The sequence below is a fragment of the Aotus nancymaae genome, unplaced genomic scaffold (assembly GCF_030222135.1).
Source record: "Aotus nancymaae isolate 86718 unplaced genomic scaffold, 86718_ANA_hifiasm-v0.15.2.pri h1tg000053l, whole genome shotgun sequence".
NCBI classification, from domain to species: domain Eukaryota; kingdom Metazoa; phylum Chordata; class Mammalia; order Primates; family Aotidae; genus Aotus; species Aotus nancymaae.
Window position 1 is genome coordinate 1,022,352 of NW_026988467.1, and position 24,653 is coordinate 1,047,004.

At 45.9% G+C, this 24,653-nt stretch overlaps 1 protein-coding gene across 3 annotated transcripts in view; it reads right to left on the reverse strand.

The window, feature by feature from the left end:
* Nucleotides 1-23,905, reverse strand: part of CEP104 (centrosomal protein 104) — a 52,541-nt gene extending 28,636 nt beyond the window's left edge. For all 3 annotated transcript variants that reach the window (XR_010337667.1, XM_064363146.1, XM_064363145.1), the window contains exons 1-14: nt 23,777-23,905; nt 19,404-19,577; nt 17,968-18,106; nt 16,390-16,452; nt 16,011-16,087; nt 10,195-10,363; nt 8,900-9,055; nt 7,193-7,420; nt 6,103-6,300; nt 4,893-5,060; nt 4,069-4,242; nt 1,554-1,730; nt 608-814; nt 88-195 (exon numbers count right to left, since the gene is read on the reverse strand). Coding sequence is in view for 2 of the 3 variants with exons in the window: in XM_064363146.1 (XP_064219216.1) it covers nt 88-195; nt 608-814; nt 1,554-1,730; nt 4,069-4,242; nt 4,893-5,060; nt 6,103-6,300; nt 7,193-7,420; nt 8,900-9,055; nt 10,195-10,363; nt 16,011-16,087; nt 16,390-16,452; nt 17,968-18,106; nt 19,404-19,577; nt 23,777-23,889 (2,151 nt within the window). In the remaining variant the exon portion in view is untranslated. The remainder of the gene's footprint in view (nt 1-87; nt 196-607; nt 815-1,553; nt 1,731-4,068; nt 4,243-4,892; nt 5,061-6,102; nt 6,301-7,192; nt 7,421-8,899; nt 9,056-10,194; nt 10,364-16,010; nt 16,088-16,389; nt 16,453-17,967; nt 18,107-19,403; nt 19,578-23,776) is intronic.
* Nucleotides 23,906-24,653: the final 748 nt, after the last annotated feature.

A 24,653-nucleotide genomic window follows, 5' to 3' on the forward strand; every position in this document is an offset into this window, starting at 1 on the left:
GAAAAATAAGTCAAGTATGATGTGGATCTATATAGCAAAATACATCGCGGCTAAAAGCACACAGGTGAAAGCTGTGTTAAGTCCAACCTGAACTTCAGCCTGAATTTCCTTCAGTGCTGCCAGCTGCCCTTGTAAAGCTTTTATTTCTTCTTTCTTTTGCTTTTCTGCTTCTTCTGTAGCTGCTTTTCTCTGTGCCTGTAAGAAAATTATTCTTCCATTAGAATAGCTTGTTAGGGTAATCTTAGAAGTTGGGAGACAAATTATGGCATATCAACTATGTTTCTTATAAATTATAAATTATAATATTCACTAAGACTAATAATGAGTTAGAAGTAAATCTTTTCAATGGATTTAATCGATGTTTGTTGGTAGATAAAACTGCCATGTCCTTACAGCTATCATCATGCCCGTTTGCAGCCTGGGAACCTGAGGGTCTCACTGGCAGAAAGCGGAGGACTGGGATCTGAAGGCAGGAACCAATGTCCTTAGCCAGTAAGCCTGGGCTTCCCATACACATGGCTCCTTAAAATTATTTAGTTACTTATTTATGTACCAAGTGACTTCTTCAACAAAGGATGAGGTCATAACGTCACGAAAGTTAACTTACCTTCATCTCAGCATCAGTAGGTCGGCCATCTATTTTAGCAAATCCGTCGAAAATTGTTTTGTAGAGAATGTTCTTGCGCGTGTTGTTGTCGTCTGGAGGAAGATACTCCAGGATACAAGCCTGGTGCTGTCTGTACATGTCCAGAATAATTCTAACCGCTGTCTCTCGGACCTCATACACTCTATGCTCCAGGGCACTCACTGAAAACTAAAAATAAAATTGGGAGGGGCTCTTGTTACTGATTCTTAAAATAACGAAATTAATTTCTTTCAGCATACAAAAAAGGTACATTATAAACATCTGAAAAATAAAGAAAAAACATCCATATTAAGGATCACGAAATCCTTCAAACATAAAACCTCACGGATCTACCGTCTCGCTGTGACCCGCACTGTAATTTCATCACGCTTGGTTTGGGTCTTTTAAAGAAACAGAACACTATGGCTGTAGTGTCATTATATCCCCTGTATGTCTCTGGGGCCCACGGTTTCTCGCCCTCCTTGGAGGTGTGCACTCCTGTGTAGCTGATGTGCAGATTTTGGATTTCAGATTCTCAACCAGTAAGTATAATGGAAATATTCCAGAATCCAAAAACAATCTGAAATGCTAAACACTCTGGTCTCAAGCATTTCAGATGAGGAGCTTCAAACTGTACCTGATATTCTCCATCACACTGTTTTTATTGTCTCTTAAAAGACAAAGCCATGTTTTTTATGATTTGTTTCTCTCCATGGACAAAGACCTTCACAGATCACACACCATCGAGTTGGATTAGACAGCAGGATGAGTGCGGGAGCCCCCATTTGTTGGATGAAACACTGGCTATTTTTCTGAAATCACTGTTTCACTCATTCATGGAACAAATGCTGATGAGCCCCTCGCCAGGCTCCAGGCACTGTGGTGAGGGCCGGGCCACAGTGGCGTGTCACACGCGAGGTCCGCTTACCTTCATCACATTGTCAGTGGTGAAGCCTGAACTCCCGGTGCCCAGGTCTTTCAGCAGCCGGGCCAGGAGGTCCATCTGACTAATTGCCAGATGAACTGAGGAGTTTGCTTTCAACGGCTGCACCAGGTAGGATGGAATAATTTGGAGAGACCTAACTTCTTTAAACAAAGCCATTTCCTGTGAAAGCCAACGGAACTTGTTAATTTTTAGTGGAAAAAGCTGGAGGCAGTTTAGTACAATTTAGCATGATCTTAAACTCAACATTGAAGAGAAAAATAGGGACATACAGAATCATAGTGACAAACAGCAGTAAGATCACCAATCTGTAAGCTTGTGTTTCTATTTAAAGCCTAACAACCATTAGAAGTGAAAACCTGGGCCACAGGAAATAAAACCATGAAGAATAAACCAAGTTCATGACTGATGAAAGCTTTACAGAAAGGGTAACTGCAAACTAGAAGGTGTCTGTTCTCAGTATTCTTCAACTTCAAGAAAAAGGTTTTCTCATTTCTAAAATTCTACAAGAAATTATAGCTGCTGCTAGAATCATTGTTATTTTAGTATTTATAAATATTAGCCAAGGGTGTAGCAATGTATGATTCTGCAGTGATATGATTACTAGTGGGTTAATATGGAAAAAGTAAGTACCATTACATATTTTAATGTCTCTAAACAAACAAGTCTTTATATAATTAAGATATTTACCACTTAATTGACCAGAGACAGAGAAAAAAAGAAGATACTGATACATTAAGTTGCATCAGAAATAAACCTGTTTTTAATAGGTTTGTAGGTCCTATCATCTAAAATAATCTCTCATCTTGCTGGCCCGATTCACTCTATATTTGGGCCTATGAGTGACTCTGTACAAATATAAAAGAGAAGAGAAGAGCATTCTCCAGGGAAGTATGGAGAGTAAATTCCTTAATGGCAAACAGATGCTGTGAGTGCATGTGTAGTCTGCTGAGTGGCACACACTGGGGCACAAGAATCGTAAACCTCAAGAGATTGCTTTAAGGTTATCTCAAATACAGATGACATTTTAGCACTACCACACTGCTCAGAAATTAATTCAGCTTGAAAATAATCAAATGAAGCAATAACACGTGCTCATTTGCAACATAGCTTTTGAAGGATGAGCCCTCCCACCTCCAAATTCTAGCTGTCTTAACCAGGAGCGTATTGTAGCATATTAGCATTACAGCACTTCTTACCCTTTTATTAGTGTTAGTTTTCCTTATTTACTCTGAAAATTTTAAGTTTAGTAAATGAAACTAGATCTGTGGTTCCTCTTATTTTGGAGAAATGACCCCTTTGGGAAACTATGAAAGCTTTGGAGTCTTTTTTTTTTTTTGAGACAGAGTCTTGCTGCCACCCAGGCTGGAGTGCAGCGGTGAGATCACGGCTCACGGCAGCCTCAACCTCCTGGGCTCAAGCCTCTGACCTTGGCCTTCCCAGGAGCTGGACTACAGGAGTACACCACCACGCCTGGCTAATTTTTTTTTTTTTTTTGAGATGGAGTTTCACTCGTTACCCAGGCTGGAGCGCAATGGCGCGATCTCTGCTCACCGCAACCTCTGCCTCCTGGGTTCAAGCAATTCTCCTGCCTCAGCCTCCCGAGTAGCTGAGACTACAGGCGTGCACCACCACGCCCAGCTAATTTTTGTATTTTTAGTAGAGACGGGGTTTCACCCTGTTGACCAGGATGGTCTCGATCTCTTGACCTCGTGATCCACCAGCCTCGGCCTCCCAAAGTGCTGGGATTATAGGCGTGAGCCACCGCGCCCGGCCTAATTTTTGTATTTTTTGCAGAGACAGAGTCTCACTCTGTTGGCCAGGCTGGTCTCGAACTCCTGGGCCCAACTGATCTGCCCTCCTTGGTCTCCCAAAGTGTTGGGATTACGGGCGTGAGCCACTGCGCCTAGCTTGGATTCCTTTTTAAGAAGGGTCTGCACATCGCAACATTCTGTGTAAAACTTAAGTAACTGATAGCTTTCTTAAGCCCAAAGGCGGACTCTTAGGAACTCCTGGACTAGACAAACTCATGAGCTCATTTGAGGACAGCAAATCTATTTTCACATGATGGTGCAGGACCATGTGCCCCAAAGTCACACATTTCTCTCTACGTCAGTGTTTCCCACAACATCCTGCCTAGAGGAGGCATGTTTGGTGAAAGAATGAAAATATTTCCATTAAGACAGTTACACTTTTTCTTTCTTTACCCCTCAAATTTTCTATTTTGGTATCGTTTCTGTATGTTTTTATTTATTTAATAAATTAATGGTGTATGTTGGATAAAAGAAACATGGGAAAAACCAAACTGTACATTGTAACTGAAGTTTACGTCTAAGATAAAACTGATCTTTTAGAGCATAAGCGAAGTGTGATGGTGAATCCCTAAGCATCATTTTCACACTCTTGAGTAGAGAGAATCTTGTAAGTTGTTAAGAAAGCCAGAGAGCTACAGGAACATGCTTATTATCTACAGTTTCAAATGCTATGGTGAAGTTCAGACCTGAATAAAATTCGCAGCTGTGACACGGACGCGGGCAGAAGAATCTCCAGTTCTGGTGAGCAAAACGGGAACGGTTCTTTCCACACAGTGAGCTGTTTCGAGTTTAATCAGTTTATGTTTAGGAATATATTGTGTAATGATCATTTTCAACAATTTCAAAGAAGCCTGAAAGACCTAAGAGAAAAGTGATAAACACTGATGAGTTACTACAATGGAATTCTACCAAGAGTAAATGTGGAATTATTATTGGTAATACATATGAACATTAGATTGAAAATTACATCTTGTCTGAAAGAATGAAAATGGTAAACTGAAAACTGCTTTCTAAACACAGTACCCTGCATATAGAGGACATATGCTCCATTTCACTGTGTCATAAATCACCCCACATCTTCCCTCCACACCACATATCTAACGTGCCTGCTTCAGTGGGTAAGCCCAACTGTGCAACGTTCATTCCTAGGCCCGTTCAGCTCAACCTCAGCAGGTTTCATGAAGAGTTAAAATGCAAACTGAAGATGTGGTGGTGCTGAACCAGGCCTCTACAAACACCTGGCTCTGCAGGCCATGGAAAAGCCAGCGCTGCTCAAGGCCAGAGACAATGGCCCAGGCAAACGCAGGTTTCCCAGACCCGTCAGGTCAGATCAGTCGTACAATATATAGCTCTTGCTAGAGAACCTAATTTCTTAGTGATTCTACTGGGTTAGAGCTGGTGACCATGTCAGCGACTAACTGGTCATTTCTCAAGCTGCTCTGGTCTTCTGTGGTATGGCGCATAATCTCATCCATGGACTGTGGAGCCAGCACCAGCTGAGGGCACTCACGGAGGTCACAATGTCCTTTATGGCTCTTCGAACAAGAAAGATGGATGCTCTCAGTGTGTTCTTCAAATCTTCTTTTGGGGTTCCAACAGGTATTTCCATCAACTTCTTATATAAAGCAAGCACTGCATCCTCTCGGTAGGACCACGTCTTGGAATAGGCCCCAGCAACCTGCCACAAAACAGGCGGCATTGGCATGACACCACACGGCCATCCTCCAACACTACACAACTTGAAGGCTTTGTTTTTTTTTTTAAACTAAAATGATTCATTACTAATAACAGAACTTTTACAAATAAATATACATATTTAGAGAAATAACTTTTCTGATAAGGAAAATTTAAGATGTTTAAATATGAAAAGTATTAAAAGCTCCAAGAAAAACATTTTAAAGCTGAGAACAAGGAGAAAACCCTACTCATTTCTTTTCTTTTTTTTTTTTTTTTTTGAGATGGAGTCTTGCTCTGTCACCAGGCTGGAGTGCAGTGCTGTAATCTCGACTCACTGAAACTTCTGCCTCCCGGGTTCGAGCGATTCTCCTGCCTCAGCCTCCCGAGTAGCTGGAACTACAGGCATGTGTCACCACGCCCAGCTAATTTTTTTTTGTATTTTTAGTAGAAATGGGGTTTCACCATGTTGGCCAGGATGGTTTTGATCTCTTGACCTCGTGATCCGCCAGCCTCGGCCTCCCAAAGTGCTGGCATGACAGGCGTGAGCCATTGCACCCAGCTCCCACTCATTTCTATGAGGAGATACTTCCATCTTTCGCTATGCCATCATCTTGCGCTGGAATTAGTTGGGAGCAGGTGTTTAATACAAGCTCCGTGAATGCCAGAAGGAAACACCCAGGCTGAAATGAGTACTCATTGATACATCTTTAGCTCATGTTTTTGCTGTTTCACATAATTCATAATTTACAAAAGGGCCAGGCATGGTGGCTAATGTGTGTAATCCCAACATTTTGGGAGGCCAAGGCAAGGAGTTCAAGGATGTAGTGAGCTATGATCATGCCACTGTCTCCACGCTGGGTGACAGAGCGACAGTCTGTTTCTTAAAAAAAAAAAAAAAGTTAACGAAAGACCTTCCAATTCAGTAAGAACAGGGGGAAATCAACAACATTACAAACACAAAGCCCTGGGCATTTCCCTCCTTCATGTGCAGGTACACAGATGCATGCATGTAGCCTTCCCTCCCCTCTGCCCCCACTTTTTACCAAGGTCTCTCCCAGCACATCAATGGCAGAGCCGGCTTCTCTCAGGGCCTTCTCCGTTAGGGGCTCTGGCTCCCCAGCCATGCCTCCCCTCCGAGCGCTGCTGATGTTTGCATCACTCATTTCCAGCTCCACCACCGCCTCACCATGATGCTTCCGAATAGCTGGAAGAGGCCGCTCGTCATAGGGCAGGGACTCTGCCTGCAGTGAGAAAGAGAGACAGGAAAGCACTGGGGAGCTCTGTCGGTCACATTCGCCAATGCAGCTCTCACTGGCAGGCTTGCTTTACCTGATCTGAAATATGTGATTTTGCTAAATATCAGTATCATCAGATGAGAATAATTTATACAACAAATAGGATGTAATTGAAAAGATTAGATGAGGCTTTCTGTTCCTTTCTAAACTCATTACAGATCTAATAAAAAAAGCAAGGTAGAGTCTGCCTCAATTACTGTTTACTGGTAGCAATTTCAGTTCAACTGACATGGAGATTACTACAGTAAAGGCTCTTATATCTTTTTTCTGACAAGATCTCTGATATTTTCTGAGTTTATTGCTTAGAAATAAGCATCAAGCTTGATTCTGATAGACATACTCATAAGGTGTCATTAGGCCTATTGCTCATGTGGCTACGTTCTCACTCAACACCACGGCTCCCAGAATGGAACGGAGGTGGGCATGGCTGTGGTGCACTCACAGACCCATGCATGGGAACAGCACCTGACCCAACACAGGGCCTCTACAAAGACCCAAATAAACTCAAAGCTGGCTGGGCGCAGTGACTCATGCCCGTAATCCCCGCATGTTGGGAGGCTGAAGTGGGTGGATCATGAGGCCAGGGGTTTGAGACCAGCCTGGCCAACATGGTGAAACCCCATCTCTACTAAAAATACAAAAACTAGCTGGGTGTGGTGGCACGCACCTGTAGTCCCAGTTACTTGGGAGGCTGAGGCAGGAGAATGGCTTGAACTCTGGAGGTGGAGGTTGCAGTGAGCCTAGATTGCACCACTGCACTCCAGCCTGGGCGACAGAGCAAGACTCCATTTAAAAAAAAAAAAAAAATTGAACACCAATCTGAAAGGGAGTTACCTACATTCATTTTTGGATGAGGATCTATGGCAGGGAGTAACTGGTCTACTGCAGAATGCTGAGGAGAAATAGTTAGAGAATATGATGAAGGCTTTTCCTGAAGGAAAGGTTCTGCAAACTGGCTTTCTGTTCCTTTTTCTTCCAGTTGTGGTAGCGAGGGCACTGGCTTTTGGTGGCGGGGACTGCCAGAATGAGCGAGGGGCTGGAGGGGCAAATCCAAAGGTCTCCGTATCTAGGGAACAAAAAGGGACATTTAATTTCAAATGCCACTGTCATGCCAGATATATCCATCACCCTCCTGCAGGTGAATAAGACTTTAGGAAGGCTAAAGTGCTGGAAGAGGCTCCTCGGCACAACGAAAACTTTCAAAACAAGAGGGAGCGTTCAGAGCGAGATCTACTGGAAAGCCCTTCACAATCAAGCTGTACTCATCTCAGCTGTCTCTCCATGTTTCTGTGTGGACTACAAAAGTGACATATACCCCAAAATGCTGGTGAAGAAATGGGCATTTGTGCATGGAGCACATCCACACATATGTGCCCCTGAAGGAACACGGTGGTGTGGAGAAAGCACCTGGGCTGGTCCCAAGTGGACTTTTATTCAAAATCCGGCACTGCTACTCACTGTGTGTACCAAGGAAAATGACATTATATAATCGCAACAAGCAAAGCTGATTGCACAGTTGCACACCAGGCATGGTACTGAGTGTTTTGGACAGGTAGGCCCATTAATGCTTACTCTTTTACCTCCACTGGAAAGCTGATGGGAAGACTGAGGCATAAAGCTGTAAGAATTAGTCTGCAATCACACAGCTGGAATGGTGGTGCCTAGATTTGAACCCGGGCAGTCCAGCTCCAGAGCATGCACTCTCTTTTTTTAAGAGGCAGGATCTCGCTCCATCACCAAGGCTGGAGTGCGGTGGCGCGATCATAGCTCAGAGCAGCTTTGAACTTCTGGGCCCAGGTGATCCTGCTGCCTCACTCTCCTGAGTAGCTAGGACTACAGGTGTGCGCCACCAGGCTTGGCTGTTATTTATTTATTTGTACAGACAACGTCTCTCTATGTTGCCCAGACTGGTCTCGAACTCCTGGGCTCAATCTTCCAGCCTTGGCTTCCCAAAGTGGTGGGATTACAGGCGTGCATCACCACGCCTGGTCTTGAGAGTGTGCACTCTCAATCACTATTCTGTATCTCGGGCCTTCATTTTCTCATCTGTCATGAGGGCTGACTGCCCCAACTGCATGAGTTCTGAAGACTAGAGGGAGAGCACCTCATGGGAAACACGTTCTCCATATGTTGAAGCTGTTAGTATTAAGCTCTCACTTGATCCTCACAACACTGAGGGGTAAGTGGGGCAGGGTCATCACTGCATTTTCCAAATAAGGAAGCAGCTGGAGAGACGAAAGGATGCAGTGGAAAAGCATCAGGGCCTCGGTTTTCCTGACCCTGGCTCGCTCCCTCTCCCACGACTGTAAACCTCCTGAAAGAACATGCTGAGGCAAAAGCTCCCTGACGTGGGCTCAGAGTTGAAGCCATCTGTTAGAACTGTCCCCTGGGCACTGCAAAGTGTTTCACATCACACTTCAAAGATACATATCCACCTTTATGAATCACACAGTTCTCCAAGGCTTTCCTCCACCCCGTCTGGGCTCCTGCAACCACCAGCTCTGTTCTAGGCTTTCCTCCACCCCGTCCGGGCTCCTGCACCCACCAGCTCAGCATCCAGGAGGCTATGGAGCTCCAGCTGCTTGTACACCTCGGCGCGATACTGCTCCATCTGCTGCTTCTTCTCCTTCGCGAGATCGTAGTCTTCCTTCTCCACAGCACAGCGTTTCTCTACCTCATACCTCCCAAGACGCTCACCAACCTGAAGCACAAAATGTTTGTTTTTTGTTTCAAATTTGGATCAACTCACATCAAATGAAAAGGTAATTTTTAGAATCATGCTTAAACAGTCTTGCGAGGAGAGGGAACGAGCACAGGGAAACGGAAGGAGTGGGCCACACTCGCTGCAGCACTGGGAAACGGAAGGACTGGGCCACACTTGCTGCAGCACTGGGAAACGGAAGGACTGGGCCACGCTCGCTGCAGCACTGGGAAACGGAAGGACTGGGCCACGTTCGCTGCAGCACTGGGAAACGGAAGGACTAGGCCACACTCGCTGCAGCACTGGGAAACGGAAGGACTGGGCCACGCTCGCTGCAGCACTGGGAAACGGAAGGACTGGGCCACGTTCGCTGCAGCACTGGGAAACGGAAGGACTGGGCCACGTTCGCTGCAGCACTGGGAAACGGAAGGACTGGGCCACGCTCGCTGCAGCACTGGGAAACGGAAGGACTGGGCCACGCTCGCTGCAGCACTGGGAAACGGAAGGACTGGGCCACGTTCGCTGCAGCACTGGGAAACGGAAGGACTGGGCCACACTCGCTGCAGCACTGGGAAACGGAAGGACTGGACCACGCTCGCTGCAGCACTGGGAAACGGAAGGACTGGGCCACACTCGCTGCAGCACTGGGAAACGGAAGGACTGGGCCACACTCGCTGCAGCACTGGGAAACGGAAGGACTGGGCCACGCTCGCTGCAGCACTGGGAAACGGAAGGACTGGGCCACACTCGCTGCAGCACTGGGAAACGGGAAGGACTGGGCCACACTCGCTGCAAAGGTCTGGCTGCGGGTGCTGTACTGCCATCTAGTAAGCCCATGGATTCATCATCACTTTTGGGATAGCTCGTTTTCCTACTGTTTTCCCACTGCGCCAGGGGTCCCAGTAACGAAGTGGCTGACCCTGGCACCTGAACACGAGCCTGAAGAAGTAAAGCTTCTGCTTCCATTTACATTTTTAAGGTGCTTATCTGTCTCCATAACTTTATTTTGCTGAGATCTTTTACCTCACACCAACGTCATAGCTTTCAGCAACCCATTTCTTTTACTGTGTAGTTATCATAAGTATACATAAAACCTATTACAGACATAAATTAGGAACTGTTTTCTCCAAAAGCAATACCTTTTGCAAATCAGCAATAGCTTGCTTTAGTTTCTTGGCATAATCATAGCGCTCCTTTTGGACAGCTTCCCGTTTTCTTTCATCTAGTTTTCGTATAATCTGTGCAACTTCTGGATCTTGGTACATATCAAAAGCTAAGTCATCTAGTGGAGAAATATAGTCAGATTTCCTAAAGGGAAGAAACACATAGTTTAGAGATAATTTCAAGCTGTAGGAGCTCAGTGCTGCAGATGCACAGCTGAGAACGCCCCTCCCCACCCTGCCCCATCACGGTTCATAGCACATTTCCTGCAAGAGAAAACCGGTCTCTGAGAACTAATGGGCTCAGGTCACAGGGCTCTTAACTGCAAGCAGGCCTTTCTGACTCCAAAACTCACGCTCTTGACCATGAGTCAAACTGCACTCAGGGCATCTGAGCCTTCGGTGCATTTGCTCAGTGCAGACTCTGGGCCTCGAATCTATGGCCCTAAGATTAGGACAGTGAGTGTGAATCAACTGCAGAACAGGGAGAAAAACAAAACAAATGGATGACCAAGCCCCACCCTGAGGAATGTGACCAGCGGGCCCAAGATGGAGGCCAGTGCATGGTCTAGCCCGGCAGGGTCTTGTGGGTATTCTTTTGTGTGTGGAGAAGATAGATCATATAAAAGAAAGACACAAGGACGCAGAGATAAGAGAAGAATTCAGCTGGGCGGGGGTCCAGTGCTACCAAGGCGTGGAGTCCAGCAGTGGCCCCAATGCCTGGACACGCTGATATTTATTGTATACAAGGCAGGGAGGCAGGGCCGGAGAGTGACTCCTCTGACGTGATTGGTAGGGGCCAAGGAAATCACATACTGATAATACGGAGGGGGGGCCACGTGGGTACAGTTCAGGGGGTCACATGGGTCCAGTACAGAGGGCCCCTCCCTCTCAGGCAGCCACTGCAAGGAGGGGAGGCACATACGTCAGTATCTCTATGCACTTATCAGAGAGATCAAAGGCTTTTAGGATTCCTCTATTCTTACTTCTAAGAATTTACAAGGGAGCATCGGTGGGAAAGTGGAACGTGAAAGTGGACGAGGATGGTGACCGTCGGAGCACAGCACCACGGAGAGGTGTTTAAGCCCCTGGATGTCTGTGGGTCGGCCTGGCTGGTGTCAGACCTTCCTCGAGAGCCGGATGGAGCAGTGTTCATTGAACTTCCCAGTGAAAGGGAAACTCCCCTTCACAGCCTGTTAAGCAACAGGCTCTGGCGTTACTGCAAGGCCTGCCCGTAACGGGCATCTTACCCGGCGCTACCGCGAGGCATTTACTCGCCTCCTGAGCACTTCTCACAACGTCCCTTCTGTTCCGAATTACATTTCACCCGATTATTTCTATACTGAGGCTAAAAATGTTCCTACATTGTAATACTAATGCAAAGGTTAATAACCTCTGTAATGTAACGTAATAAGACTGAGCATGTAATCGATTATGTGATTGTATCTAAGTCTAATTGGTGTCATTGCTATAATTAAGTAATCAGTTATTTATTATGCTGGGATAGATTGTGCCTTCAGTCTCTTGCCATGGCACCTGGGCAACTTTCTTCCCACAGTTCAGGTACCACATTTTATAACACCACAGTATTTTTTTTTTTTTTTGAGACAGAGTCTCACTCTGTCGCCCAGGCTGGAGTGCAATGGTGCAATCTCAGCACACTGCAACCTCCACCTCCTGGGTTCAAGTGATTCTCCTGTCTCAGCCTCTCGAGTAGCTGGGATTACAGGTGTGCGCCACCATATCCGGCTAATTGTATTTTTAGTAGAGACAGGGTTTCACCATGTTGGCCAGGCTAGTCTTGAACTCCCGACCTCAAGTGATCTGCCCACCTCGGCCTCCCAAAGTGCTCGGATTACAGGTGTGAACCACTGAACCTGGCCTGTATTTTTTTCTTTGAGACAGAGCCTCGTTCTGTCAACCAGGCTAGAGTGCAGTGGCACGATCTCGGCTCACTGCAACCTCCACCTCCTGGCTTCAAGAAATTCTCATGCTTCAGCTTCCCAGATAGTTGGAACTACAGGCGTGAATCACCATGCCCGGCTAATTTTTTGTATTTTTAGTAGAGATGGGGTTTCACTATGTTAGCCAAGCTGGTCTCATCCACCGATCTCAGCCTCCCAAAGTGCTGACATTACAGGTGTGAGCCACTGCACCTGGCCACCATCACAGTATTTTTGACGAACACAGTAGGTTAAGAATTGCTACCACTGAGGTTTTACTCAAAGGGTTAAGTGAAATGGTGTCAACCATGTCCTATAGATCAAAAGTATTCCTTTAGAAATAAGTGATCTTTTGTAGTCACCTGAGTAACTCCTTTCTGATTAAATATGACCTCTATTCCTCCTTTCAAGCTCTACAGTAGGGTCTAGAATGTTAACACTAAAGCTAGTCTAACCAAGCAACAAATCTTACTAGAGGATGAGGGTCAAAGAGCCCAGCTGCTGCATCAACCTCACCAGACAAGCCAGATGGTCACTGTGACTTGAACATCCTTCGAGACAGGTACGTTTTCATGAAAACATTTGTCATGAAAGTGTAGCTGGTGAATCTGTATTATAATGAATTCAAGTGGGGCATGGGAACAGGCCCCCTTTAAACACTTCACAGTCCCCTTCTGGCATCTCCCCACACTTGAATTCACTGCACTTTGCTCACAGCAGCACCACAGGCTGGTGGCTGGGACGGCACTGGCAGCTCTGAACTGCATATAATCACAGGGGTGATTTGACAGCGAAAGATTCTGGGTTGTCTACAAGATCACATTATTAACTATTTTTAGTGTAACACATATTACACTCTAAGTCACTTTGCCTTGCTGTCCCAGAGATGAACACAAAGACTTCATTTGATTATAAAAATCCTTCAAAGAGGCCAGGCACAGTAGCTCACACCTGTAATCCCAGCACCTTGGGAGGCTGAGGCAGGCGGATCACCTGAGGTTGAGAGTTCGAGACAAGCCTGACCAACATGGAGAAACCCAGTCTCTACTAAAAATACAAAATTAGGCGGGCATGGTGGCGCATGCCTGTGATCACAGCTACTCAGGAGGCTGAGGCAGGAGAATCGCTTGAACCCAGGAGGCAGAGGTTGCCATGAGCCCAGATTGCGCCATTGCATTCCAGCCTGGGCAACAAGAGCGAAACTCCTTCTCAAAAAAAAAAAAAAAATCCTTCAAAGAAAACAGAATGTCCTGTGGCATTCCAGCCCCAGCTCCTGGTGACTCAGCGGCAGCAGCATGGAGAGCCATCTACCCACTTTGGTACAGAACCCCCATGGTAATGAGTGGATTCCACGTCCAGCACAGGCCGGCACGTGCCAGTCACACAGCTTTCCCCAGCCCTTGCACTTAACCTTCATAAAACCCCGGGCGTAGGGCAGGTCAGGCAAACCACAGCCTACCATCCCACCTGGCTGATTGGATTAAGGCAATAGATTTAAAGTCTAAATCAAAAGAACAGAAAGCGGCTTTACTGGAGATGCTGAGAAACTAAAGGCTTCATCGGTTTGGTTGTTCCTTAATCGAACCCCACGGCACTGGGTTCAATAAGGGCAGAGCCCCAGCTGCAGTCCTAGTGGCGAGGCTGGCAGGAGGGAGGCAGTCATCCGCTCTCAGCGCTCCTTCCCCACAGAGTTTCCAATCGCCATCCTGAAGGATGGGAAGAGTACTGTCGTTTTTCTATCGGGCAAAGGAGGCATCTGAGGGAGAGACTGAGAGGCTGGTATTATTTTTTGATAGACATGACATGAATAGCCTCTACTCTCTAAGCACTCCATACTCACAAGTGCCTGTGATGGCTCTGGTCTGTACCAGGCCTGTGGGAAGCGAGGCAGCCTCTGCAGGAGGAAGGGCTCACTGTGGTGCACACACTTGGCAAACTGCACACAGCTCCTGAGCAACTGCAGAGAGAATCTGCTCCAGGTTTTGTGCAAACGGTAGAGCCTGCATCAAGAATTTATCACTTTATGTGAGCAGTCTGTATGCAGGTAAAAGTGAAATTACACTGAACACTGCAGACAAATTTGAAGTTTCTATTAAAGTTTAAAAATTTGATATTTTCTTTATGGGGAAGCTGCTGAGAAGAACCAAGGATTATTTGGAATTCCTTTTTATTTTTAAAAAACTGCTTTTTTTTTTTTTTTTTGAGATGAAGTCTCACTGTGTCGCCCAGGCTGGAGTACAGTGGCACGATCTTGGCTCACTGCAACCTCCGCCTCCCAGGTTCAGGCAATTCTCCTGCCTCAGCCACTTGAGTAGCTGGGATTACAGGTGTGTGCCACCACACCCAGCTAAGTTTTGTATTTTTAGTAGAGACGAGGTTTCACCATGTTGGCCAGGCTGGTCTTGAACTCCTCACCTTGTGATCGACCCGCCTCGGCCTCCCAAAGTGCTGGGATTACAGGCGTGAGCCACTGCACCCAGCCAAAATATTTTTTTTTTTTTTTTTGAGATGGAGTCTTGCTCTGTTGCTCAGACTGGAGTGCAGTGGCATGATCTTGGCTCACTGCAACCTCCACCTCCTAGGTTCAAGGGATTCTCCTGCCTCCTGAGCAGCTGGGACTACAGGTGTGTGCCACCACACAGGGTTAATTTTTGTGTTTTTAGTAGAGATGGAGTTTTACCGTGTTGCCTAGGCTGGTCTTGAATTCCTGACCTTAAGTGATCTGCCCACCTTGGCCTCCCAAAGTGCTGGGATTACGGGTGTGAGCCATGTGCCCAGCCTAAAAAACATTTTTGATTCCTCTTTTTTTTCATTGCTGCAACTATGCCTGCCTGTCCTTCCCTTCTTTTCTTCAGACCAGGCACCTCTGGAATGGAGTCCCCTTGTCATCCACAGCAGGCAGGTGGCAAGGGAGCCACTATCCCAAAGAGGTGCCTGGGACAGAGAGGGTGACTGAGGATGGCGCAATGGGGCCTGTTAGCTCTTCCAAGGTGGATTCACCCCGGGTCCTTACACTGCTAATAAAAAAAAAGAGGAAGCGGCAGCAGCAGCAGAAAAACACGTGTAATTTTTTTGTTTTGTTTTTTTGAGACAGGGTCTCACTCTGTCACCCAGGCTGGAGTACAGTGCCATGATCTTGGCTCAAGTGATCTTCCTGCCTCAGCTTCCTGAGTAGTTGGGACTACAGGCGCACACCACCATACTCAGCTAATTTTTGTATTTTTAGTAGAGATGGGGTTTTGCCATGTTACCAAGGCCGGTTTCAAACTCAAAGTCGTGAGATTACAGGCATCAGCCACTGCACCTGGCCTACATTTGTTAACATGAAGAACTTTCCCTCCACCCTTTTTTTTTTAAAGCCAGTCAGATTTCACAGTGAGAAAGAATATTTTTAGTTGGTAGAGAGAGACTGGTACAAATTGTGTTTTTAAAAACGTGTGTAATACATATTTTTCACTCCTCTGAAGAATAAACTTTTGAAGTAGCCGCAAGATGACATCTCCAGAATTGATAACCTGGGCCAATCAATAGCTTTGATTTTTACCATGAATTTGCCTGTGCTGATAAATTATCAAAGGATGGCTCACAGGTCTTTGTTCTAAATGCATTTTAGGAATCTTCTGGTAATACCCGAACACAAGAAACAAAGTAGTCTGCTGGGCAATAAATGAAAATGTGCTACATAAAACTGTGACCTTAATCTTAATGTAAATTTAAGACAATTCAATCAGTGGCTTATCCAGCTCAAAACTGAATTTAGAGGCTCTAAGTCCAGAATCCTTTGGAAATGACTGACACTTTCACGATTCTGAGGAAAGAAACAGAAGTTTACTGCCGGGGGGCAGGTCTCACCTGGCGTGACTTCCTTCTAGAGCAGGGTCCTCGCTGTTGTGCCCAAGGTAGTGGTCAATCAACTTCTCCTGAGAGGCCTTTGGGAGCAAAACATCCGCTTAGTGTCTCAGAGAGAAAGAGGAACGCACAAACCCTAACTACAAGATTTATTTCATATAAAGCTGTCAGCAAGATTCAGTGATACCCATCTTTCGGAGGGACAGCTAAAATTGTTAAAGACAAGTTTAATATGGGAAAGCTCCCAAAAATATCTGAAAGTTATTCACTACTCAATTTTATGCAGATTATAAAAGTGATGCTTTTTTTGGGTGAAAATAAATGACCCCCTTCCGTTAGAAATCCATTTACTTCCTTAGGAATGAAGACTTCCCAAACTTACAGTACTGCTTTCATCACTGAAGTCTGCAGGGTCTCCAATGATGTTTACGGCAACCAAAGCAACCTGAGAAAGTGTTAAATGAACAGAAATTAAATATACAACGTCTAAAATGACTTAACCCCTTTACTTATTCTGAGACAGGGTCTCGTCTGTCACCCAGGCTGGAGTGCAGTGGTGTGATCATGGCACACTGAAGCCTTGACCTCCTGGGCTCAAGTGATCCCCAGACCTAAGCCGCCCTAGTAGCTGGGCCTTCAGGTGTGAGCCACCATGCCCTGCTCATTTTTGTGTTTTTCTGTGAGACAGGATTTCGCCATGTTGCCCAGGCTGGACTTAATCCCTTTATAACAAGCTCAGACCTATACTGTTATCAAATAGGATACCGTATATCAAAGTGTATCAATTCTTAAAATGTTGTGCTAATGTATTTTTAATAATTAACAAAGAATTTTAAATAAATTAAGTTAGTATTCTAATGCTTAATCAAATGGTTATTTTAACCATTTAAAGGATGTTAAAATCATAATAGCTAAAAACTCCCAAAGTTTTAACATAGCTTCATAATGACAGAACCACTCGAGATTCAGTGTGGAGGTCATCTTTATAGGACCTTGGGAAATGAGACGATGAGGAGTTAAATTAATGCAGCTCAGTTTATCCACTTTGGTGAGTCTTACCTGAGGTGGGGAGTCACTTTTCCATCCTGCACCCCCAACCACTGTAGACCAACTACTCAGCCAGGGCATTGCTGGTAAACACATGCAGGTGGGTGGAGGAAGGAAAGAGTTAAGAATCATTCCTCTGGCTTCCTGGCGCACAATGCTCTAAGGGGCCAGTCAGCGAAACTGGACCTTTGAGCTCTTGTCCAGATCACTTGCTTGGTCTAGAGACTTGATTTGCTGGGTGCCCGCATTCCTCTTGGAGGGGGCAGGGAGAGTTGTAAATACTTGTGCTAATTAACAAGATTGCTTTGGATACAATTGATTTCTAGGACACTAATCGTGTGAGAAAAAGAAAGAAAAAAAGAAGGAAAGAAAGGGAGGGAGGAAGGAGGAAAGTGGCTTGGAGCTGGAGAGATCCTGGGGTACATGCAGCCTTAACGTGCTCCCGCAAGTCAGGAGGGTTTATTGGAACTCTACTGCCCTGCACGATAGAATGTGAGCCACGTGTGTCATTAAGGTTAAGTAAGCACATTAGAAAATTAAAAAGAAACAGTGAGATTAATTTTAATAACACAGTTTAACACAACATATCCAAAGTATTATCATTTCATCATATACGGTTGATATAAAAGTTCTCATGAACTCCTTTGCATTCTCCTTTTGTATGGACTCTCTGAAGCCCACTGTCTGGTGACGCTGGCAGCAGATCTGGGCACTAGGCCAGGTCCCCTTGGGCACTGACCACGCATGCCCAGAGGCCGCTGGATCAGACAGCACAGCTCAGAGAGCTCAGCAGTCTCCCAGAACAGATCCTTACAAGATCATCCTGAAAATGCATCTAAGAAAAGATACATGATCACATAATCCCGCAAAGAAGGTAGGGGCAGAATCAAAGGTGAAGTTGCATGCCTCTTACCTGATTATATATGTTGTATTTGTTGATATGGTTTTGGTGGAAAATCAGTTTAAGAAATTGTCCTACTGCATCCACATAAACTGATTTTAGTTCCCGGGCTTTGCAACCTGTCTTTTCGTTATCACAGAGAGAGACGTAGCTGAAAGAAAAAACACAACTAAAGAATACACTCATTTGAAACTGTGCTGTTCAATAAAACTGCCCCCTGCTCTGATTGAACTCAATAGGCTTATTTATTTATATTTTATTTATTTTATTTTATTTTTTGAGACATAGTCTTGCTCTGTCGCCAGGCTGGAGCGCAGTGGCGCGATCTTGGCTCACTGCAACCTCCGCCTCCTGGGTTCAAGTGATTTCCTTGCCTCAGCCTTCTGAGTAGCTGGGACTACAGGCACATGCCACCACGCCCAGCTAATGTTTTATATTTTAGTAGAAATGGGGTTTCACCATGTTGGTCAGGATGGTCTCAATAGCCTGACCTTGTGATCTGCCCACCTTGGCCTCCCAAAGTGTTGGGATTACAGGCATGAGCCACCGTGCTTGGCCTATTTATTTTTATTATTTAACTTTTTAAAGCTAGACTACCCTATGCAGGATCAATAGGTTTGAATAGAAGCTAAGTCTAGAATGAAAAACCTAGGAAAAACCCCCAGAACTCAAATTCTAATTAGTATTCTTGGTTTTTTTTTTTTTGGAGACAGAGTCTTGCTCTGCCATCCAGGCTGGAGTGCAGTGGTGCGATCTTGGCTTACTCCAACCTCTGCCTCTAAGGATCAAGTGATTCTCGTGTTTCAGCCTCCCGAGCAGCTGGGATTATAGGCACTGCCACCTTGCCCGGCTAATTTTTGTTTTTTCAGTTTCACCATGTTGGCCAGACTGGTCATCTAATTAGTATTCTTAAGAAAAGTTCTGCATCTGAAAACTAGAGTTGAAGAGCAGAGTTCATAGAAATTATAATGCTGCTTTTAAAGCATATTCAGTAAGAGGCAGGTATTAAGAAATTGTGTACTCTTGAACCAAATAGAAGTACATAATATAAGACCAAAAGTTAAGTGACAATTTTTTTTTTTTTTTTTTTGAGATGGAGTTTCACTTTTGTTCCCCAGGCTGGAGTGCAGTGGCACAATCTTGTCTCACTGCAACCTCCACCCACCAGGCTCAAGCGATTCTCCTGCCTCAGCCTCCCGAGTAGCTGGAATTATAGGTGCATCCTACCATGCCCAACTAATTTTTGTATTTTTAGTAGAGATGGGGTTTCACCATCTTGCTAGGCTGGTTTTGAACTCCTGAACTCATGATCCATCCACCTCGGCCTCCCCAAAGTGCTGGGATTCCAGGTGTGAGCCACCACGCCCAGCAGGACAATCCATTTTTAAGAGCTTTCAGGTAGAATTAGCCTAAAAGCTGCCATTATACATTTTAAATTTCATTCTTACCCAAGTCTTCGAAACCGCTCTGCTTGATATGGTGCAAAATATTCGGGCAAGCTTTCGCTAATGTAGAACTCAATTTTACTTGAAATCATATACTGGTGAACAAGTAACTGCAGTTTCCTTATTCGACATCTCTCCACCATTTGAAGGACAATTTCTTGTGGAAATTGGCAAAATCTGAAAGCAAACATGTTTTTATTTCTTCTGAACCATTCCTGCGGGGGTTTCTAGGGGCTAGCATCTCATTCCTGCAGTTAAGAGGCATGAACCACACCCCGCTGTGAACTGGACAGTCTGGAGCACTGACGGTACAAAGATGCCTGCAACACCATTCCCATTCTCTCGAGCTTTTCACATTGGAGCTGAAGCTTGGAATTAAAATTTGACTTGATCCGCCTGCAACCCCATAGGAATCATACTTTTGGCAGCTAGTAAATGGTCTGACGTGAAGCCTGAAGTTTAACGTAAGATGAATCAATCTTATGAGGCGGCACTAGTGGGCAGGATGGAGCCAAAGGATTTTCCACAGGAACCCAAATGCTTAAGGGCCCCAAGGTATCAACATTGAAGGCATGCCTACCATTCACGCAGAGTGCTCTCGGGAGAGAAGCCAACACTATGGCCCATGCTGCAGCGTCTAACTTTGCTCAAAAGTGACATAATTTTTTTTTTTTTGAGACAAGGTCTTGCTCCGTCACCCAGGCTGCAGTGGTGTGATCATGGCTCACTGCATCTTTGATCTCCTGGGCTCAAGGGATCCTTCTACTTCAGCCTCCTGAGGAACTGGGACCACAGGCATGTGCCACTGTGCCTGGATAATTTTTATTTTTTTAAATTTTGCGGCTGGGCATGGTGGCTCATGCCTGTAATCCCAGCACTTTGGGAGGCCAAGGCAGGCAGATCATGAGGTTAAGAGATCGAGACCATCCTGGCCAACATGGTGAAACCCCATCTCTACTAAAAATACAAAAATTAGCTGAGTGTGGTGGTGCATGCCTACAGTCCCAGGAGGCTAAGGCAGGAGAATCGCTTGAACCCGTGAGGCGGAGTTGGCAGTGAACTAAGATCCCGCTTGCCCTCCAGCCTCGCGGCAGAGTGAGACTCAATCTCAAAAAAACAAGAAAAAAATTTTTGCCCAGGCTGGTCTTGAACTCCTGGGCTCAAGGGATCCTTCCCACTCAGTCTCCCAAAGTGCTAGGATTATAGGTGCGAGCCACTGTGCCTGGCACAAAAGTGACATAACATATTAAAAAACTAAGATTTGGTTAGAGGATCACAGCAGTCGGCAAAGACCCCACACTGCTTCCAAAAACACAAAGCTTCAAGAGAGGCACACTTGGGGCGGGCACAAAGTGCAAAACCGAGCAACTTCTGAAATGAAATTCTTTAGTCTTTCATTTCAGTAAAGTGCTGCTTTAGATAGCTACTGCTTTTGTTTTTTTATTTATTTTTATTTTTTTATTTTTTTGAGACAGAGTTTCGCTCTTGTTACCCAGGCTGGAGTGCAATGGCGCGATCTCGGCTCACTGCAACCTCCGCCTCCTGGGTTCAAGCAATTCTCCTGCCTCAGCCTCCCGAGTAGCTGGGACTACAGGCGCATGCCACCATGCCCAGCTAATTTTTGTATTTTTTAGTAGAGACGGGGTTTCACCTTGTTGACCAGGATGGTCTTGATCTCTTGACCTTGTGATCCACCCACCTCGGCCTCCCAAAGTGCTGGGATTATAGGCGTGAGCCACTGCGCCTGGCCCTAGTTACTGCTTTTAAATGCAGGGCACGTATATTATAATTCATGATGAGATTATCTGAACATAAGGACAGTAAGTAATCTATTATTTAAAAACCTTTATTATTAAAAACAGCGACCACCACCACCACAACAAAACTCCAAAACTGTTTAAAGAAAACCAAGACAATTGGCCAAGATTTGAAGCTGTATAGAGTCACGCACTGCATGACACAGTGGTCCCCTAGGATGACCACACTGTATTCTGACTTAGCTTTTCTATGTTTAGATATAGATACCTACCTGTGTCTCAATTGCTACCGTATTCAGCACAGTCACGTGCTGTGCAGGTGTGCCGCCCAGGAGTGACTGGCCATGCCACACAGCCGAGGTGTGCAGGGGCAGGCTGTTGCATCTGGGTCTGAGCGCACTCCAGGTGTTCCATGAAACTGACTGATGGTGCATTTCTCAAAATGTGTCCCCACCGTTGAGGGATGTAGGACTGTACTTCAAAAAATCCTTCCAAAAAGGGGCTATGATTAAGCTTCTCAAATGTAGTTGATGAACAGTTTACAGATGAATCAAAAATACCTTTCAAGCTGAATATAAAAAGAAACCACACAGCTAAAAAGACTAGTATTTATCCTTTCAAGATAAATGGACAGATATAGATTTTTAAAAATAAAAATAATTTGATAACCAAAAAATGGATGGCCAGAGGCTACGGTTGATGCAACCTTTACGCTTTCCTGGAAAAATGTCTTGCTTGGAAGAGCTTAGGCTCCCTGAAATCTGAGGTCACATGAATGGCACGGGGGGTCTCCCTGGGTCTCTTGTAACCCCCCTGAAGTGCCTCTCCTGGAGCTGCATCGATCCATGCCCTGAGCTCCGATGTAGAGGGTCCTACATTTTCTATGAGCTGTGGTAACAGAGCGCCCTGTCCTGCCGTTGGCAGGCTTGGCTTCAGGCTGTCTTCCTTTGTCTTTCTGCGATGTGCTTGAGCTCAGGAAGTCAGGAGACCCCTGAGCCAAACCCAGTGGGAGTCTGTGGTGACCAAGGGCACAGTGGGAGTCTGTGGTGACCAAGGGCACACCGATCCTTTTCTTTGATACATCTGCTGAAAGCATGTCACTAAAGTGAGTATAGATTATGCCCTTTAAAGAAATACCATGTCAACGCACAAGAGAACCATACTGGTTTTACCTTTATAGGCTTTACCAAAAGGGGTAGCTGTGTGTACACTCGAGAACCTGCAATCCCCATATAAACATGGAACAACTGCAGTCAGCGTACAGGACCTCTGCAGAGGGGATGCTGCTGCCTGGGAGAGGCAGGAGCAAGCTCACGTGGGGAGTCTGGGAGGAGAGGGCGGGAGCGCTGGGCTGCCCCCGTGGGGGTGCTCCTCCTGCCCTCCAGCCACAGGCTGGACCCTGTTAATGCTGGCTGCACAGACAGTGTGTCTGTCATGGCCTGGGCAGTATCAGGACGCTTGCTCGCCGGCAATCCCAGCTCCGTGGGTGGCAGAGGTGCCGTCTGCCTGCTTCTGCTTGACCCTTGCTTCATTTCTCAGTTCATTCAGAACTCACTTCCGGGAAACGCAGGGACGGGGAGTCTCACTTGTTGCGTCTCCTCAAAAACTCCGAAACTCCTCAAAACTCCAAAAACTGTATGGAGTTTGAACGTATATTTGAACATATATTTTCACTTTAAATGAGATTTACGTTCAATTTTCAGCAACACGTCTTCGGAATAAAAGCAATACACAATCATATGACTGAACTTAGAATGTCACACACATTTACACACTCGTGAGTTAGGAATGAACAGTAACTTCTCGGACTTGAAAGCAAGTCATGGAGAGCACGGCGCTGAGGAGGCGGGACGGGACGGAGGGCAGACTTTCCACCATGTGCCTGGGAGAGGGCAGACATCAAGGGAGTGCATGAAGGCGCTCAGCTGTAAACACCGAAGCACCAGAGGCAAAAAGACTCAAATGCTTTAGGAAAATAATCAAGCAAAACGCTCATACAATGAACATTTGTTTTGAGACAGAGTCTTACTCTGTCGCTCAGGCTGGAGTGCGGGGGCCGCCATAGCTCACGGCAGTCTTGGACTTCTGGGTTCAAGCAACCCTCCTGTCTCAGCCTCCTGAGTAGCTGGGACTAGGGCGGGAGCCACTGTGCCCAACTGAACATTGTAATAACAGTATACGCGTGTTTAAGAGAAATGTGAAAGACACATTTCTGGTTAAAGCCTGGTGTCGGATAAAAGCAGTCAGACACACTCTTTCATCACGGCAGCAGCACTGCGACAGCAAACAGCTGCATGCACAACCTCTGCACGAGAACGTGCGGCCCAGCGTGTGGTCAGGGAATGTGGTTAGTTACAGGGGCTCATTTCTCCTCCTTCTCCACATCCGCACACTTTCTTAAGGGAGTGTGGGTGAATGTTATAAGGGAAAGAGGGTCAATACATTTTCTTTAGAAATCTAAACAGAAAGAGATGTCGACACTGTAGTGCACGCTGACATCCTTGGTCCTGATATCTGAGTTATAGCAAAATCTGAGGCTTTGAGTGAAAGAAGCCCTGTGCCCTCCTCAGGGACCCGAGGCTGCCTCCCAGCCCAAGTCCCAACCTGTCCAGCCCTCACCTCGGTGACCGCCACCCACTGACGGTTGGTGCGTGGATCATGAGCTCCCGGGCACTGAAGCCGTCTTCGTGTCCAGATGAGCTGACGACTACAAATCCAATCTTGTGGGGCATTCTGCACGCCTGAGGGCTGTTTATAAGAGCAGGAAAGATTTCTTTAAAATGCAGGAATTCACTAACACGTGAACATTTAAAGTGTTAGTTCATGCCTTGGTAACACTCGCAACAATGCACTAACTCTTCAGACTTTTCCCATCTCTTTGAAAGAGCCTTTTTTGGTTGTTGCTAAACACTTTTTACAAGTGCTTCTGATTCTGTTTAAGGTACCATATAAGTCATCTTGACTTTTCCCAAATATTTGTCCAAAAAGTTTGACCAGCATTGTGGATTACATTCCCCAAAAAGAGAGGTCCAAGTCCTGCCTGGGGTCCTGTGAATGTGACCTGATTTGAAAACAGCATAGGTGTGATTTAGTTAGAACGAGGTCCTCAGGGTGGGCCCAATCCAATGTGACTTACAAGAAGGAGGGAAGAGATGCAGCCACACAAAGGGAGAGCGCCACGTGTGACAGAGGCAGAGACTGGAGCGGCGCATCTCTCAGCCGGGCCTGCCGAGGCCGGCCAGCAGGCATCCGGGGCTAGGAAGGACCCTCCCCTACAGCCTCCAGAGCGAGGGTCGGCGCTGCCCACACTGCCTTCCGATTTCTGCCTCCAGAATGAATTCCTGTTGTTTTAAGCTATCCAGTTTATGATATTTTGTTATGGCAAAAATAGTTTTTGGCTGGAATGTACACAGAAACTTTCTGTATTAGTTAGAAAACTAATACAACCGGTATGTTAATCAGTTATACAATCACAATGTAAGCACAGCATAATAAC